At 41.0% G+C, this 14322-nt stretch overlaps 1 protein-coding gene across 2 annotated transcripts in view; it reads left to right on the top strand.

Annotated features, from left to right (window-relative positions):
* Positions 1–14322, top strand: part of LOC126366005 (endoplasmic reticulum metallopeptidase 1-like) — a 280945-nt gene that overhangs the window by 202683 nt on the left and 63940 nt on the right. For both annotated transcript variants that reach the window (XM_050008849.1, XM_050008850.1), the window contains exon 2: positions 12362–12908. In XM_050008849.1, coding sequence (XP_049864806.1) covers positions 12362–12908 — 547 coding nt within the window. The remainder of the gene's footprint in view (positions 1–12361; positions 12909–14322) is intronic.

Genomic DNA, 14322 nt, shown 5'->3' with positions numbered 1-14322 from the left:
TCTTCAAACCTCTTGCGAACAGTTGTCGCTCAGTGACGTGACATCGTTGTTTCGAAACGGAAGTCGATGAGTGCCTGTAAATGGTCTGAGTAGCCGAACATACTCATTACTAAAAACAGATAGTCAGTTGAACCAGAGAACTAAGCCTATTCCATGTAAACACAGCCCACACCATTTTGGAGCGACCACCAGCTTGCCTTGTGCATTGTTGACAACTTGGGTCCATGGCTTCGTGGGGTCTACGCCACACTCTAACCATGCCTTCGCCTCTCACCAGCTGAAATCCTTACTCATATGACTAGACCATGGTTTTCCAGTCATCTACGTTCCGACCGATATGATCATGAGCCCAGGAAAGGCGCTGCGGATGTTGTGCTGTTAGCAAAGGCACTTGCGTCTGTCGTCTGCTGCTAGCCCATTAAAGCCAGATTTCTCCGCACAGTCCAAACGAATACGTTCGTCATACATCCCACATTGATCAATGCGGTTATTCCATGCTGCAGTGTGTGATCAAAAGTACCGGTCACATGGCTGAAAATGACTTTAAACTTCGTGGCGCCCTCCATCGGTAATGCTGGAATTCAGTATGGTGTTGGCTCACCCTTAACCTTGATGATAGCTTACACTCTCGCAGGCATACGTTCATCAGGTACTTGAAGGTTTCTAGGGAAATGGCAGTCCATTATTCAAAGAGTGCTGCACTGAGTAGAGGTATCGATGTCGGTCGGTGAGGCCTGGCATGTAGCCGGCGTTCGAAAACACCCGAAAGGTGTTGTATAGGATTAAGGTCAGGACTTCGTGCAGACCAGTCCATTAGATATGTTATTTTCTAGTAACCACTCCGCCACATGCCGTGCGTTACGAACAGGTGCTCGATCGTGTTGAACCATGCAATTGCTCTTAAACAGTGGGAAGCAAGAAGGTACTTAAAACAACATTGTAGGCCTGTGCTGGCTGCAGTCATGGACTGTGCGGCTAGTCCCGGCGGAGGTTAGAGGCGTCCCTCGGGCATGGGTGTGTGTGTTGGTCCTTAGGATAATTTAGGCTACGTAGTGTGTAAGCTTAGGGACTGATGACATTAGCAGTTAGTCCCATAAGATTTCACACACATTTGAACATTTTTTAGGCCTGTGCTGTGATAGTGCCGCTAAAAACAAGCAGTACAATCTCCTCCATGAAAAACACGAACACACCATAACGCCACCGCCACCGAATTTTAGTGTTGGCATACACACACTGGCAGGCGACTTTCACCGGGCATTCGCCATACCCGCCATCTGATCGCCACATTGTGTACCGCGAATCGTCACTCCACACAACTTTCCTCCACTGTTCAGTCGTCCAATGTTTACACTCCTTACGCCAAGTGAGGCGTCGTTTGGCGTTTACCACCGTGATGTGTGGCTTATGAGCAAGCCACTCGACCATGAAATCAAAGTTTTGTCACCTCCCGCCTAACTGTCACAGTACTTGCAGTGGATCCTGATGCAGTTTCGAATTCCTGTGTGTTGGTGTAGATAGATGTCTGCCTATTGCACATTACGACCCTCTTCAACTGTCGGCGGTCTCTGCCAGTCATTAGACGAGGTCGGCCTGTACGCTTTTGTTCTATACGTGTCCCTTCACGTTTCCACTTCACTATCACATCGGAAACAGTGGACCTAGGGATGTTTAGGAGTGTAGAAATCACAAGCAAGACGTATGACACAAGTGACACCCAATCACTTGACCACGTTCGAAGTCCGTGAGTTCCTCAGAGCGCCCCCCTCTCACAATATCTAGTGACTACCGAGTTGGTTGATATGGAGTACCTGGAAGTGGGTGGCAGCACAATGCACCTACTATGAAAAACGTATGTCCTTCAGGGTTTCCAGATACTTTCGATCACATAGTATATGTCGCTTGTCTGTTAACGACCGTGAGCAACGGCGTTTGCGTATAGTCGTCAGTGTTAAGTGATGTTCGCCGGTCAATGTGTTGTCCTGTTGAGAGGTAATGTCAGAAACTTGGTATTATATGGATATTCTTGACATTGTGCATCTCGGAATATTGAATTCCCTAACGATTTCGGAAACAGCGTGTCCCTTGCGTGTAGCTTCAATTACCACTTAGCGTTCATAGTCTTCTAATTACCGTCATGCGGCCATAATCACGCCGGTAACCTTTCCACATGGATCCCCGGTGTACAAATGACAGCTACCCCTGTGCACGGCCGTTTTACACCTTGTGTACGCGGTGCTACCGCCATCTGTATGTGTGCATATCGCTTTCTCATTACTTTTGTCACCTCAGTGTAATTCACAGAATGAGTGAGTGATTTCGACATGGCAGAAGTCAATAAGGAAACAACTGCCAATGTTCTTAGCAAGCTGTTCTAACTGTGCCTGGGTAGGGGTGAGAACTATGAGCAGCAACACGCCGTCGACGATCATATTGTAGGTTTAAGACAGAGTTAAAAAGCTCATGCTGCGGGCTATAGCCTGACTGTTGAAATTGGTAATGCGCCAGACGAGCTGTGATCGAGCGTTGGCCGCTTGTAAGCGAATCACAGAAATGGTGCACAAGTGCCGATTTGATATGTTGCAAGATATCAGAGTTGTACTCGTTTGGGGCAACAACAATCATTAAAATACAATCGTGAGTGGAACAGGAAAAGAGGTAGGGCGAAAAGATTTTGGCATGGTATTCTTTCTTTCTTGTTTTCCGCTAGACAGAGGTACATATATTTAGATTACGCTTCGGCGCCGTTCCTAAGTTTCGTACTGCTTCCGGCTTCCCAACAGCTGAACTGCTCCGTAGCATTTTAATTTATCTGAAGTACAGATCACGCAAACGAGTTGTAATTTGGCTGGTATTCATGTGGTGGTTGGTTTCAGCACTTCTGCAGTAAGAACATACTTTAATTCTTTCAGTAGCTTTGTTTTCCAGTGGTATTCCTTTGTTTATAACTGTCCTTGGAGCGTAATTAATCTGGCCTGTTCATTTCAGTACATACTGGGATTTTGAAATGCTTGCTAGGCAGGAACTATGTGGTACGAAGTGTTAGCGCTGGCGACAGGCGGCGTGAAGTATTCTTGTGCTCTAAGCACGGACGACCGGCCTGTGTCAATAGAGAGGTGCACCTAGTTGACTCCTCGTTCTATTGCCTGCGACAGCAGAGATACGGCGTCCATGGCCAGATCACGGCGCAGCGCCGAAGTGGAAAACACTGTACGTTTTGCGCACTTGTGAAAGCGGTGGCACGTAATTGTTAGGTAAAACAAACACAATAAACCTTCACTCTTCAGAACCATGGTGCCATGACAATGTTATACACCGTCGCGGCTCGTGAAAACTTTTACCACTATGCTACAGTGTTGTTAGAACTTAGAACTAATTAAACCTAACTAACCTGAGGACATCACGCACATCCATGCCCGAGGCAGGATTCGAACCTGCGACCGTAGCGGTCGTTCGGTTCCAGACTGTAGCGCCTAGAACCGCACGGCCACTCCGGCCGGCTTTTTCTAAGTAAATTGAACTGTTTAATATATTTAAATTTTATAGTTAATATTTAACATTGTGAAGATTAAAATAAGATGGAAGAAAAAGATTGGTATCAGTGATAATTGAGCCTGAGCCAAGGAATAGGCTGCCCATGCGGTAGGCAGCTCTGGCGCGGCACCGTCATGCCAACTGTTTCTCAAAAATACCGCATAAACTACTCTTCAACAATACGTTACACACACAGTCTAAGAAAAATAGACATGGCGCGTAGAGCAACGTAGCACTCGTAGTACCGGAAGGGTTGATGTCACATCAGAGCATGCGCAGTCAGAAACAGTAGAGCCCCTTCTCTGAGTTGAGTTGATCGTGGTGTGGCTGACAATCATTCCAGTACTTGACACTGGTTCCTCGGTATGGCGGAGAGAGCGCTACAAAGTAAGTTTTCATCTGTTTCACTTGCATACCAGAATTCGAAGAGAAATTGCGTAATTTTAGTGCAAATTCCGGCTTGCACTCGTATAGGAATGGCATAATATTAGTGTGATATTCAGTGTGCTGTAGCACATTATCACGTAACTGGCTGCCACTGAATACACATTTTATAACTGGGGAAAAATACTGCAGGCGGGAGGGAGGGGCAGCTGAAAGAAAATTTATTAAATCTATAGACTAATACATCATCTGTTCTAGCAAGCCACCTAATGGTGTGTGATGAATGCCGTTGGAGTCGGAAGATAATTTCTCGCTTACTAGACAAGACCGTGACGAAACGCTCCGCTCTTCGTTGGATCTTCTGTTAATACAGCCCGAAAACAGGCCCAGACTGATAAGACACCCAAGAATCGGTTGAGTGAATGCTTTGTAAGGAACATTATGCGCGGCTGATATGAATTTCTTAAAATGTATAGACGAATCTTGGCCTGGCACCTGCTTACCCTGAAACTTCTTGCATATGGTCATTCAACTGAAGGTTATTACCATATATTTTACGGTTGTTACTGTTCACGGGATTTAGAGCTAATAGTGTAATCAATTAGGGAACCCACCAGGTTAGCCGAGGGCACCAATGCGCTGCTTCCTGGACTCGGGTAGGCGCCCTGGGGCCGTATTCTATATCTTTCATACCGATCGGTGCAGTAGCTTAGTCTCGGTAATGACGTTATTTTCGGTTCTTTATCCGAATTTCCTACTCAGTAGGCTTCAGAGACCTGTTACCGAATGGTCCTCCTGCCGAGTTTTCGACAACTGTTCCGAGAGGTTTTGGATTTCGATATGGTCCTGTCGTTTAATTACACCTGTAATTTATTTTAAACTTATTGAGCGGTGTAAGCTTTGGATTGAGTGATTGTGTTACTAAAGAATCACCAAAGGACACGTCCGGTTTCAAAGTGAGTTCATAATAGACTATTTTCATTTGTTACAAGTATGGTTAGGTTAGGTTGTTACTGTGAGTGATTACAACATCAAAAAAAAAACCTATCAATATTCTCTCAAAATACCTGTTATTTTATGCAATTAAGAGTTTAAAGATCATTAAATATCAAGACATTGGCTCCGCTTACGTATATTACACGAGTGACTTCCCGTACTTTTTTCTGCAAATGGTTTACTTATTAATTATCGCAACGCGTGTAAAACTTTTAAGTAGCAATGCGAAGCAATTTTGTAAAGCCTGATAGAGGAAATCCATGCATTTACGGCTTACGCCCGCATCACTCGGCAACAGTCAGCTTGCGTCTCTCTCGACGGGAATTACATAAGCAGTGGTTCCCAACAGGTGGTCCGCCGACCACCAGGGGTCCTCGTGCTATGCCAGAGGGATCCGCAAGATGTAATTAGAATAAAAAATATATTCCACATGATAACAGATTTTGTTTTGGCCGCTTCCTGCATGAGCAGAGCTTTAGCGAACGCTATCTTCTGCATCTTCCTAGAGCCAACTGACACTTGTACACTCTAGCGCAAAACTAGAATTAGAGGCAAATAGTTCTGCTGTATGCCGTTAGACTGTGCGCGCTGCTTCTTTACAGCTGACAACTGACAGTCACTTCACACAGAAACTCGCATTTCACACGACAATCGGCCATTGTTAATTTATTGCCAGTGCTTTCACAGACAGTGCTGTTTACATATTCAATATTCTGTATTAAAACAGTAGTGTCTGTAAAGCGTTGTTTTTGGCCGAAGCTACAGTTCTCGTAGTTAATTATGGCTAAATTGAAAAAGTTTAAGGCTCAATATTTTTACAATAATGAATGTCAATGGTTTTTCTAAGTACCAAAAATAGAAAATCTATGAAAGACTCTTAATTTGGCTTTTTTGGGCCTTGGTACTGTGATATGACAAGGTACCAATCATGCTCGGTGAGGGGGGGGGGGGGGAGGGTCCTCGAGAAAATTTTGTTGGAACCCCTGACCTAAAGTAAGCAACGGTAGCACATAGGCTATGGTGGCGGAGTTACTTATGCTGCGTGGCAAAGGATGTAGGTTCCTATACTGCTGGACGCGTAAATAAATTTTTTCCTCTTCGTGTTTGCAACGCGTTCTGATACTTCGTTAATCGTCAAAGTAAAGCATTTTTCTGAGTTATTCGTTGTTACTGAGATAAAGTGTTCTTACGTGTAAATTAAGAGTAGCTCCGATTTCGTGACTTCCATATGTTGAAGAAATGAAAGATAAAATTACTGTGGGTGAAACAAACTGACAGTCCACTATTATTCTTCTCGTCACAAATAATTCACTTTTTTTCCCCTTCGGAATACGTTGCGATTTCCGAGAGTGTGGTCAGACAGGAATCTAAGAGCACAACGTAAATTACTGCGAATGAGACAAGCAGCAATCATTTTTATACTTTAGCTTGTAACAAGTATTTATCTACGATCGAATTGTAAACAACAGTAGACAGAGATGAAAGGTTCCCACCACAATATTTTCATACTATACCATCATATATGAAACATTTTGATTGACCAGATGTATGTTATGAACTACAACGAACTTCTATAGCTGCACTCGCCATATGCTTTCGAAAAGGCGATTTCTTAAATTTTGTTTTTGTGAACCAAATGGTTGACCTATCATATAGGGAAGTAGGCTAACACAGCATCTGGATCTCTCCAAGAGCGAGCTACAACCACATTCTATGCATCTTCTTCTTTGACACACCCTTAAACAATTTTTCTGGTTCGTGGAGATGCAACTAACTGAAGGCAACTTATTCCCATACGCGTTTCGCTTCTTTTATTTGTGAAGCATCATCACGAATAAAGAAAGCGGAACGCGTATGGCAGTAAACAAACCGCCTTCAAAGTTCATGGAGGTACGTTGCGTATATGCAACTAATTGAAGTAAGGAACGACGGAAAGCACAAAAATGACGAAGTTTTCGGGTGTTTCTACAGAGGTATTTGTACAGTGTGGTACTACACTCCAATCCTAACTCATATTCCGAAACGTAAAATCCAAAACAAGACGTCGATGTGAATAACAATAAAATGACATAATGTAACATTTACGACAGCTTCCAGAACAAAGTCAATATTCTATCGTTATTATGCATTAATGGAAGCCCATGGTCAGCGAAAATTGAACAGTATTACGTACTCCAACCACACTTTCCGGCACTGTGAAGGATGGCATGCCTGGGTCGGCTGCTAGCCTCTTAGAATTTGTGCCGCTGTGGCGAAGCAGTGCTCATGCGCGGATCTGAGGCAAATTGCTTCTCATTGGCTGGCGCGAGGAGAACTGACAACGTTTCGGTTCGCTAGGACCGTTTGGCATCGCTTTCGAAATACGTACTGAATAATGTTGGGGCTCTGTTTCGTAAACGAGACAGTTCGGTGCGCTCGCATACCAAACCGATCGCAAAATGGCGGAAAGATACAGCATAGGCCCCCAGGCCCCGGGTCGAATCCGCCCATTGGATTAATGACGAAGCCTGGATGTGGTTTTTAGGCGGTTTTCCACATCACCGTAGGTGAATACCTGGCTGGTCCCCACGGCCCGCCTCTGTTACACGACTCGCAGACATTTTAAAATATTCGCACTATCACACTAGACGCAGACAGCTGGGATACACTAATTCCATCCTGGTAGGGCTTCTGGCCACCCTCTGGGTGGTGGTGATGGTGATGGTGATGGTGATGGTGATGATGGGTTTGTCTGCCTGTTTAAGTGGCATGTGAGGAGTTGCACTGTGAAGCCACAATGTGTGAATTTTGCTTCACCCTGTATATGTATGGTTGTCACCTTTGTCCTCCCTTCACAATTCTGTACATATAATCGTGCTACATAGTCACACTCATTTTAACACATGTTTATGTACCTGATGATGTAACGAATACAGTGGATGTTCAGGTCTTCCAGGTGATGTTGGTTACGTTGAAGCTAGGTTCAGAATAAAAGTAAGTCTATTATGTAATACCGGTGGCAGCTTTTTGGTCATGTAAGAACGCCTTTCATAATTCTGTAGGTCCACGAAGTCGAAATAGGGGACAGTAAAAAAGTGTAAAAGAACTTAGTGAACTGTCAGGCCTCATCTATAAAGTGCGGGTCAGGGGAAAAGACTGGCAACTTGGCGACCAAACTTCCCCACATGGGAATTTATGGGCATCATTTGGGGAGGGGAAAATCGGCATGCTCTGGATCGATACCGAGCCAGGCAGTTCAGCATTTTTACTAACCAGCCTTCGGCAGGACTGGCTCCAGAGATTTTTCTGCCTCGTGCTGAATTTTCAAGTGCCCGATATCGAGAAGGTGTGCTTTTCGACAGGCCACGACCATTATTTATTTCTCAAAACAAGCAGCTACTTAAGCACTTTCCTTCATTGTGTGAAAAGCAATACTCAAACGTTAAATAAAGTAGTTGAAACGTAAACCAGGTGAAATATGATAAAACTGGTAAACAGTTCGTGCAGTGCATTTTAGTTACTTCAGCTCTAAAAAAAGATTTGACAGGTTTTTTCCGCATTATCTTAAATATTCATTGATTACGGGTTTAATGCTGAGATAAAAAAAAGGCAATGAGGGAAAATGACGAAGTTAGAGGTGAAAACTTAATTTAAAGAACTGTGATAAGAAGAGGAAACTTCAGGCAGATCCAAAGGAGAGGTAGTGGGGGGGGGGGGGGGGGGGGGGGGAGAGAAAATACCCCTTAATCACAAAGTCTAAATTTAAAATATTGAATTTAAAAGACTGACGTCATGGTTAGTGCATAGTTTTATTTTTCCTCTATTACAAAGTGTTCTTCTCAGCAATAACCCTATAGGTATTTAAGGAACTATCAGGCCATCATATGCTGAAATTTATCTTGGTTTATTTGGTAGTTTCTCGCTTCTGTAGAGGCTGTCAAGCTGACACAGGTACATTTCATGTGTTATGTAGGCGAATGGTAGAAACAGGTGCAAGACTCCCAGTTCCGATACTTGCTGTTTTAAGATTTAACAAAGGTGACCAACCCCAGTGCTTACTTCGTCAGTCTGTTTCACAATACCGTAGACATTCCCCAGTAAAACATAAGATTTTATAAATGATTTGTCTTTCCAACTTATTCTCACACATCTTTATCTTTACGACACGTCATTGTCTTGTTTGATTTGCCCTTTTGGAACCATATAAAATCTTAATAGTTTGCTGCTGCCAAAATCCTCTCACCCTGGGCTGTGGCATGGTTTGCTCGTGGCCCTGGTTTTAAGTGTAAATGTGTTGTGCATCATGACGGATGTCTGGTTTTTGTAAGTGCTAAGTAGACCCTTAAGCATTAGCATAAAAGTGAGAGTACTCTGGGGCATGCACCAGGACTTGCTTCCATGTTTCATTAGAACAGTCCGTACATGGGAGGGACCATCTTGCACTCTGTTTTCCAATAACAGTTAACCATTTAGTTAATAAGAGACTATCGACCCATGTAAGATTAAGTACCTACAACCGAACAATTTGTGTGGCATAGTGGTAATAAATTAGGCTTAAATACAAAAAACTTCCTCATGAATTACACTATCTGTAAGTGAAAACTGTATCAAAATTCCTACACCTAATCCTGAAATTAGCCTTCTTATACAGAAAAAGTTGGTGGGAGACTTCATAAGATTTGTCGGTTAACACCAGAAGGAAGGAGGTGAGGATTGAGGTTCTGGTTGTGGTGGGAGGTACAGTTTGTTGCGCCCCCTCTCCTAATATAATTTGCAGACTTGTTTACATTTTAACAAGCCACAGGTGACTAACATTTTTAAAATGATATTGATATAGTCTGGCTATTTGATGATAATTTGCTTCTGTTGGCTAAATTATTTGAAGATGATAGTAACGACTTTTCCCCCCACAACAATGGAGCCACATGTCACACAGCTGTAATTGATAAATAGTAATCAAAATAATCCTTGACTTAAATCACATGGACACGTGAAACTGTACATTCAGAATAGAAGTCAGTTGTTGGTTTTTTGCACAGCACACCACTTTATAGGTAAGAAGCTTTCACCAGCTGCTAACTACAACTAGCTTTTTGGAATCCTTGTTGTCCTGTGCTTGATCCATGTGACTTCGCCTTATCACCACAATTGAAGACCCATGTGGTTATTGATTCCTTTGTCATAAGAGCTCAGTCAGCTGTAAGAGATGTGCATTATAACATGGAACCAGATTGCCACATCATGGACAATAGTGAAATTAAAATGAAGCTGATGGGCATAGTCTGCTTACCAGAACGATGCTCTCAACATTTAAATAGTCAGCACAGTGCATATAAACTAAACAAAATTCTCTGGTATGTGAGAGGGAAGAGAGCTTTGCATGTTTATCATAGACATGAGTATCCAAATCTCAGAATATAACTACTTCTGATGCCTAATGAATTAATCATGGATGTTTCACTTGTTATTCCATAGATCCTCGAGCAAATCAATGGTTGTCATACATTTACATATTAGTCTTACACATTGCTGTGTGCAAAAAAGTAGATCGTAATGAAGACAAATAGCACTAACAATGAAATTCAGTTAAATACACTACTCATTTACAATGTTCTAAAATTCCCAACGTGTGTAGTGTGTAATCACTGGTAGGAAACTTGTTTTGATTTTAAAGTCATTTCCCACCTCACCTCCTCCTGCGTTCCATTCCACGCCCTCCCTGCCATCTTTCAAGCAGTTATTAGATGTAACACGTTAACAAATTTGATGGTCAGTATGTAATATAAACTGACATTCACTCTGAATGTTGGTATCCTATGATCTGCCTTCATTTTTTGGCCATTTTGACAGTGGACTGGGGCAGACAGTGTTAATACTTTCTGTTGAGTGAAATGAATTGTTCACAGGAATGACAACAAATGTTAAAGTTTGCTGCAGGAGCATATACTGTAGTTTATGGTACTTTAGAACTGGCCATGTAAAATTCCCATTCTGCCTGAAGATGGAATGGTGTTTCACAAGTAAAGATAAATGAGTGTTAAAATATTTTAACATAAAGCAGGCAGGATATGCTGTGTGGAAAATTAATATAATCACATTTACAGATTAGTTCAGTGCATTGGATGTTAAGAGGTACCATGTCTAAGAGATACGGCGTGCAGTTTAAACATCTCGACAAAACATCTGAGAAATCACACTTGATTCTGTACTGTCCTCCCTGTAAATCAATGTTACGACCGTGAAAGTAACATTCAGTATTTCATTTTTGTCTGCTTTTCTTTTTTATGCTGCAAATGTATTGGAATGAGAGTTCCTGATTTATTAAAACTCTTCTGATAGACTAGATCAATCACTTGGTGGCTTACTGTTAGTGGGTAATGCTCTTACCTTCTGAGCTATACAGGCATGACTCATAACTGTGCACAGAATGGCTTTCCATGGAAGCAATAGACCCATGTTTGAGTCACAATTCAACATGTAGTTTTGTTGCCCAGAAGCTTAACAACAATATTCACCACATTGTGTAGTGAAACATTATAGTGAAAATCTGTTGTAATTATTGATATTTTCAGGTGCAATCTTGTACAGTATTAAGGTAGTATGCTTTTCTTAACTACCAATTGTTCAGTTACTTGTCCAACCGTCCTGATATAGGTCTTCCTCATTACTTCTTGAAAATGAGAGGGGGCAAGAGGGTGTTTGGGTTTTGGTCACTATTAGCAATTTATCACATCCTGGGCTGCAGTTTTTTTTAATATCTTTCTGATCTGCTCTTTAGAAGTTACTCTCTGAACCTTTAGCTTTGTGTAGTGTTTACCATGTAAGAGTACATAGTTTTAAGCTTAAGTTTTCCTTTACCACTTTGTAGTGTGAACTGTGTGGGATGTTTGAAACATTCAATGTGCTGGTGTCCACTAATTATCTTTATTAACTTATGTGATATTCTGAGTGAATTATTGTATATTTGCTACCTATTTTTTTCTGCTTGGGTATTTCTTTCTGTGAGGTTTTGTGTATAGAAGAAATGTCATTCAGAGACATAAACCTTTAGGGTACAAATTTTCAGCAAGCACAATCCTTACATACTCTCACGTTAACACTTAACTATTTATATTTAATTTGCAGGGAAATATATAGGAATAAATAAAAATTAGGAAAATTCTACACTCTGCTCATGAAATTCTGTAATAACAACTACTTTCTATTAATTTTGTACAGTTCTGTTTTCATTGAAATATGTTCAGTTAAAGTGATCAATTCCATCATTTTAACTGAAATAGAATAATATATTGGCTGTAACACCTTGTATTTCTGTAAAATTATCTTTAATATTGGTCTTCACAGCTTCAGTGAAGATAATCATTTATGCAAAGGCTGTGCTTTAAAATTTTTTGTCAATTTTGTTTGCTTATAAGTGATATATTTGCCCAAATTAATTTTTTATTTTTATTTTATTTATTTTTTCCAGAATGATCAGATGGTCAGACAGCGCGTAAGGAATCACAATCGTGATTTCCTACCACAGCACCATGGGACACGAACTCGGAACAATAAGTACCTGCTACCAACACCAACTTCACATCTAGTCATAGTATTAGCTCTTTTTCTAGTCCTGTGTTTGCTCATCACTTATCTGGAAAAACAGTTACCAACACCACTTATGGAAGAAGATGCTGCCACACATCCTGGAAGATTCATATCTGAAAGAGCCATGAAAGATTTAGTCAATCTCACAAGCATTGGTCCAAGACCAACAGGGAGCTATGAAAATGAAGTGCTTGCTGTTCGGTGTTTAGCAACAAGAATCAACAAAATCATTAAAGACGCAAAGTCCTCTCATAAAATCTGGCTTGACCTTCAGAAGACAAGTGGAGCATTCCCCCTTTCGTTTCTGGATGGGATGACTAATGTTTACAGAAATGTACAAAATATTATTGTTAAAGTTGGACCTAACAGTGGAAGTCGTCACAGCTTGTTGATGAATTGTCACTTTGACACTGTGCAGGACAGCCCAGGTAACACACCTTTCAGACAGAATTTTCATTTCTTGTAATATGTCCTGCGTGCTAAGAGTTTATTATCTATACAGGAGAAAAGAAATGCAAAAGGAAAAATAAGTGTTTCATCTTAGTGTTGTGTATACCTTTTTTTATTCTGAAACAACACAATATTTAGTGTGACACGAGGTCTGTCGTTGTGAGTGACACATATTTCCTTCTAATTATTTATGATGTGTGTTCTATGTCCACTTTGAGTGATCGTTTCACAAATCCTGGTAGTTTGTACTTATTCTGTTTTAAACATATGATTTACTTGTCAAAAGCATACATCCATAGCTGTAGTTCCAGATAGACAGACAGAAAATATGTAAAAAGAGAGAGAGAATTATGCACAAAAATAGTATACGGTGCTAGCACGACATGTTTTGATATATACAGACACAGGTGTCAGAAGAGAGAATCATTCACTAAACGCAACATAGTTAGTTTAGTTCAGTTAGATAATTCATTTGTAATGATTTAGAATGCGGTAGTATGCAGACAGCCAAGGTAGTTTCCATTGCTGCATTTGGAAGATGATGCTTAAAGGAAACAAATAATGTGCAAATGACGGAATAAAAAGAAACATTCACAGAGTTGATAAAAAGTGAACCAAGCCATTTAGAAGTAATTAAGGTGATATTAGTGTAACCACAGTTTCTTGATCACCATGTAGTTTGAAAATATTGCTGATGTCACCAAAGTTGTAATATAAAATTCTCAAAAATATGTAAATATCTTTATCTACTGTTGGATGTAGTCAGTGATGTATTTATATACACGTAAGGGAATGTCTGGCTAAAAGAACTCTACTAGTGTCAAACATCAGCCTTTTATTAATTTCTGAGAATGTATCATGGCATTCCATGGGAGCAAGTCATTGCAGAGGAAAAACCAGGCAAGAAGAGAATCAAAGCATGAGAGATGTGATGCTTTAAAAGGATCTTGAAATAGTAGATGAACTGATAGAATAAATAATGAGGTGGTTTTCCATGGAATTTATAAGGAAAGTAACATACGGAGAACACTGACAAGTAGGGACAGGGTTATAAAACACCTGTTAAGGTGTTAGGGGTTCTAGAGGGCACTGTAGAGGATAAGAATTGTAGGGGAAGACAGAGATTGGAGTACATGCAATAAATAATTGACATTTGGTGCAACTGCTACTCTGATGTGAAGCGGTTGGCATAAGAGTGGAAGTAGTTGCAGGGTATATAAAACCATTTAGAGAGAAAGATAGAAAGGGTAACATAAATCAATATTCACTGCAGCATTACTTGGAACATTGTGGGAAAATATGCAGTCTCTAATTTCAGTTGCTTGTGTAAAAAAAGTGCAGAGAACAATGGACAACCTGCGCACTGGGTGGTTGAACTAGGCTGTGGTCAGG

The sequence above is a fragment of the Schistocerca gregaria genome, chromosome 4, assembly GCF_023897955.1.
Source record: "Schistocerca gregaria isolate iqSchGreg1 chromosome 4, iqSchGreg1.2, whole genome shotgun sequence".
Taxonomy (NCBI): domain Eukaryota; kingdom Metazoa; phylum Arthropoda; class Insecta; order Orthoptera; family Acrididae; genus Schistocerca; species Schistocerca gregaria.
This window is presented reverse-complemented; position numbering and strand designations above follow the sequence as displayed.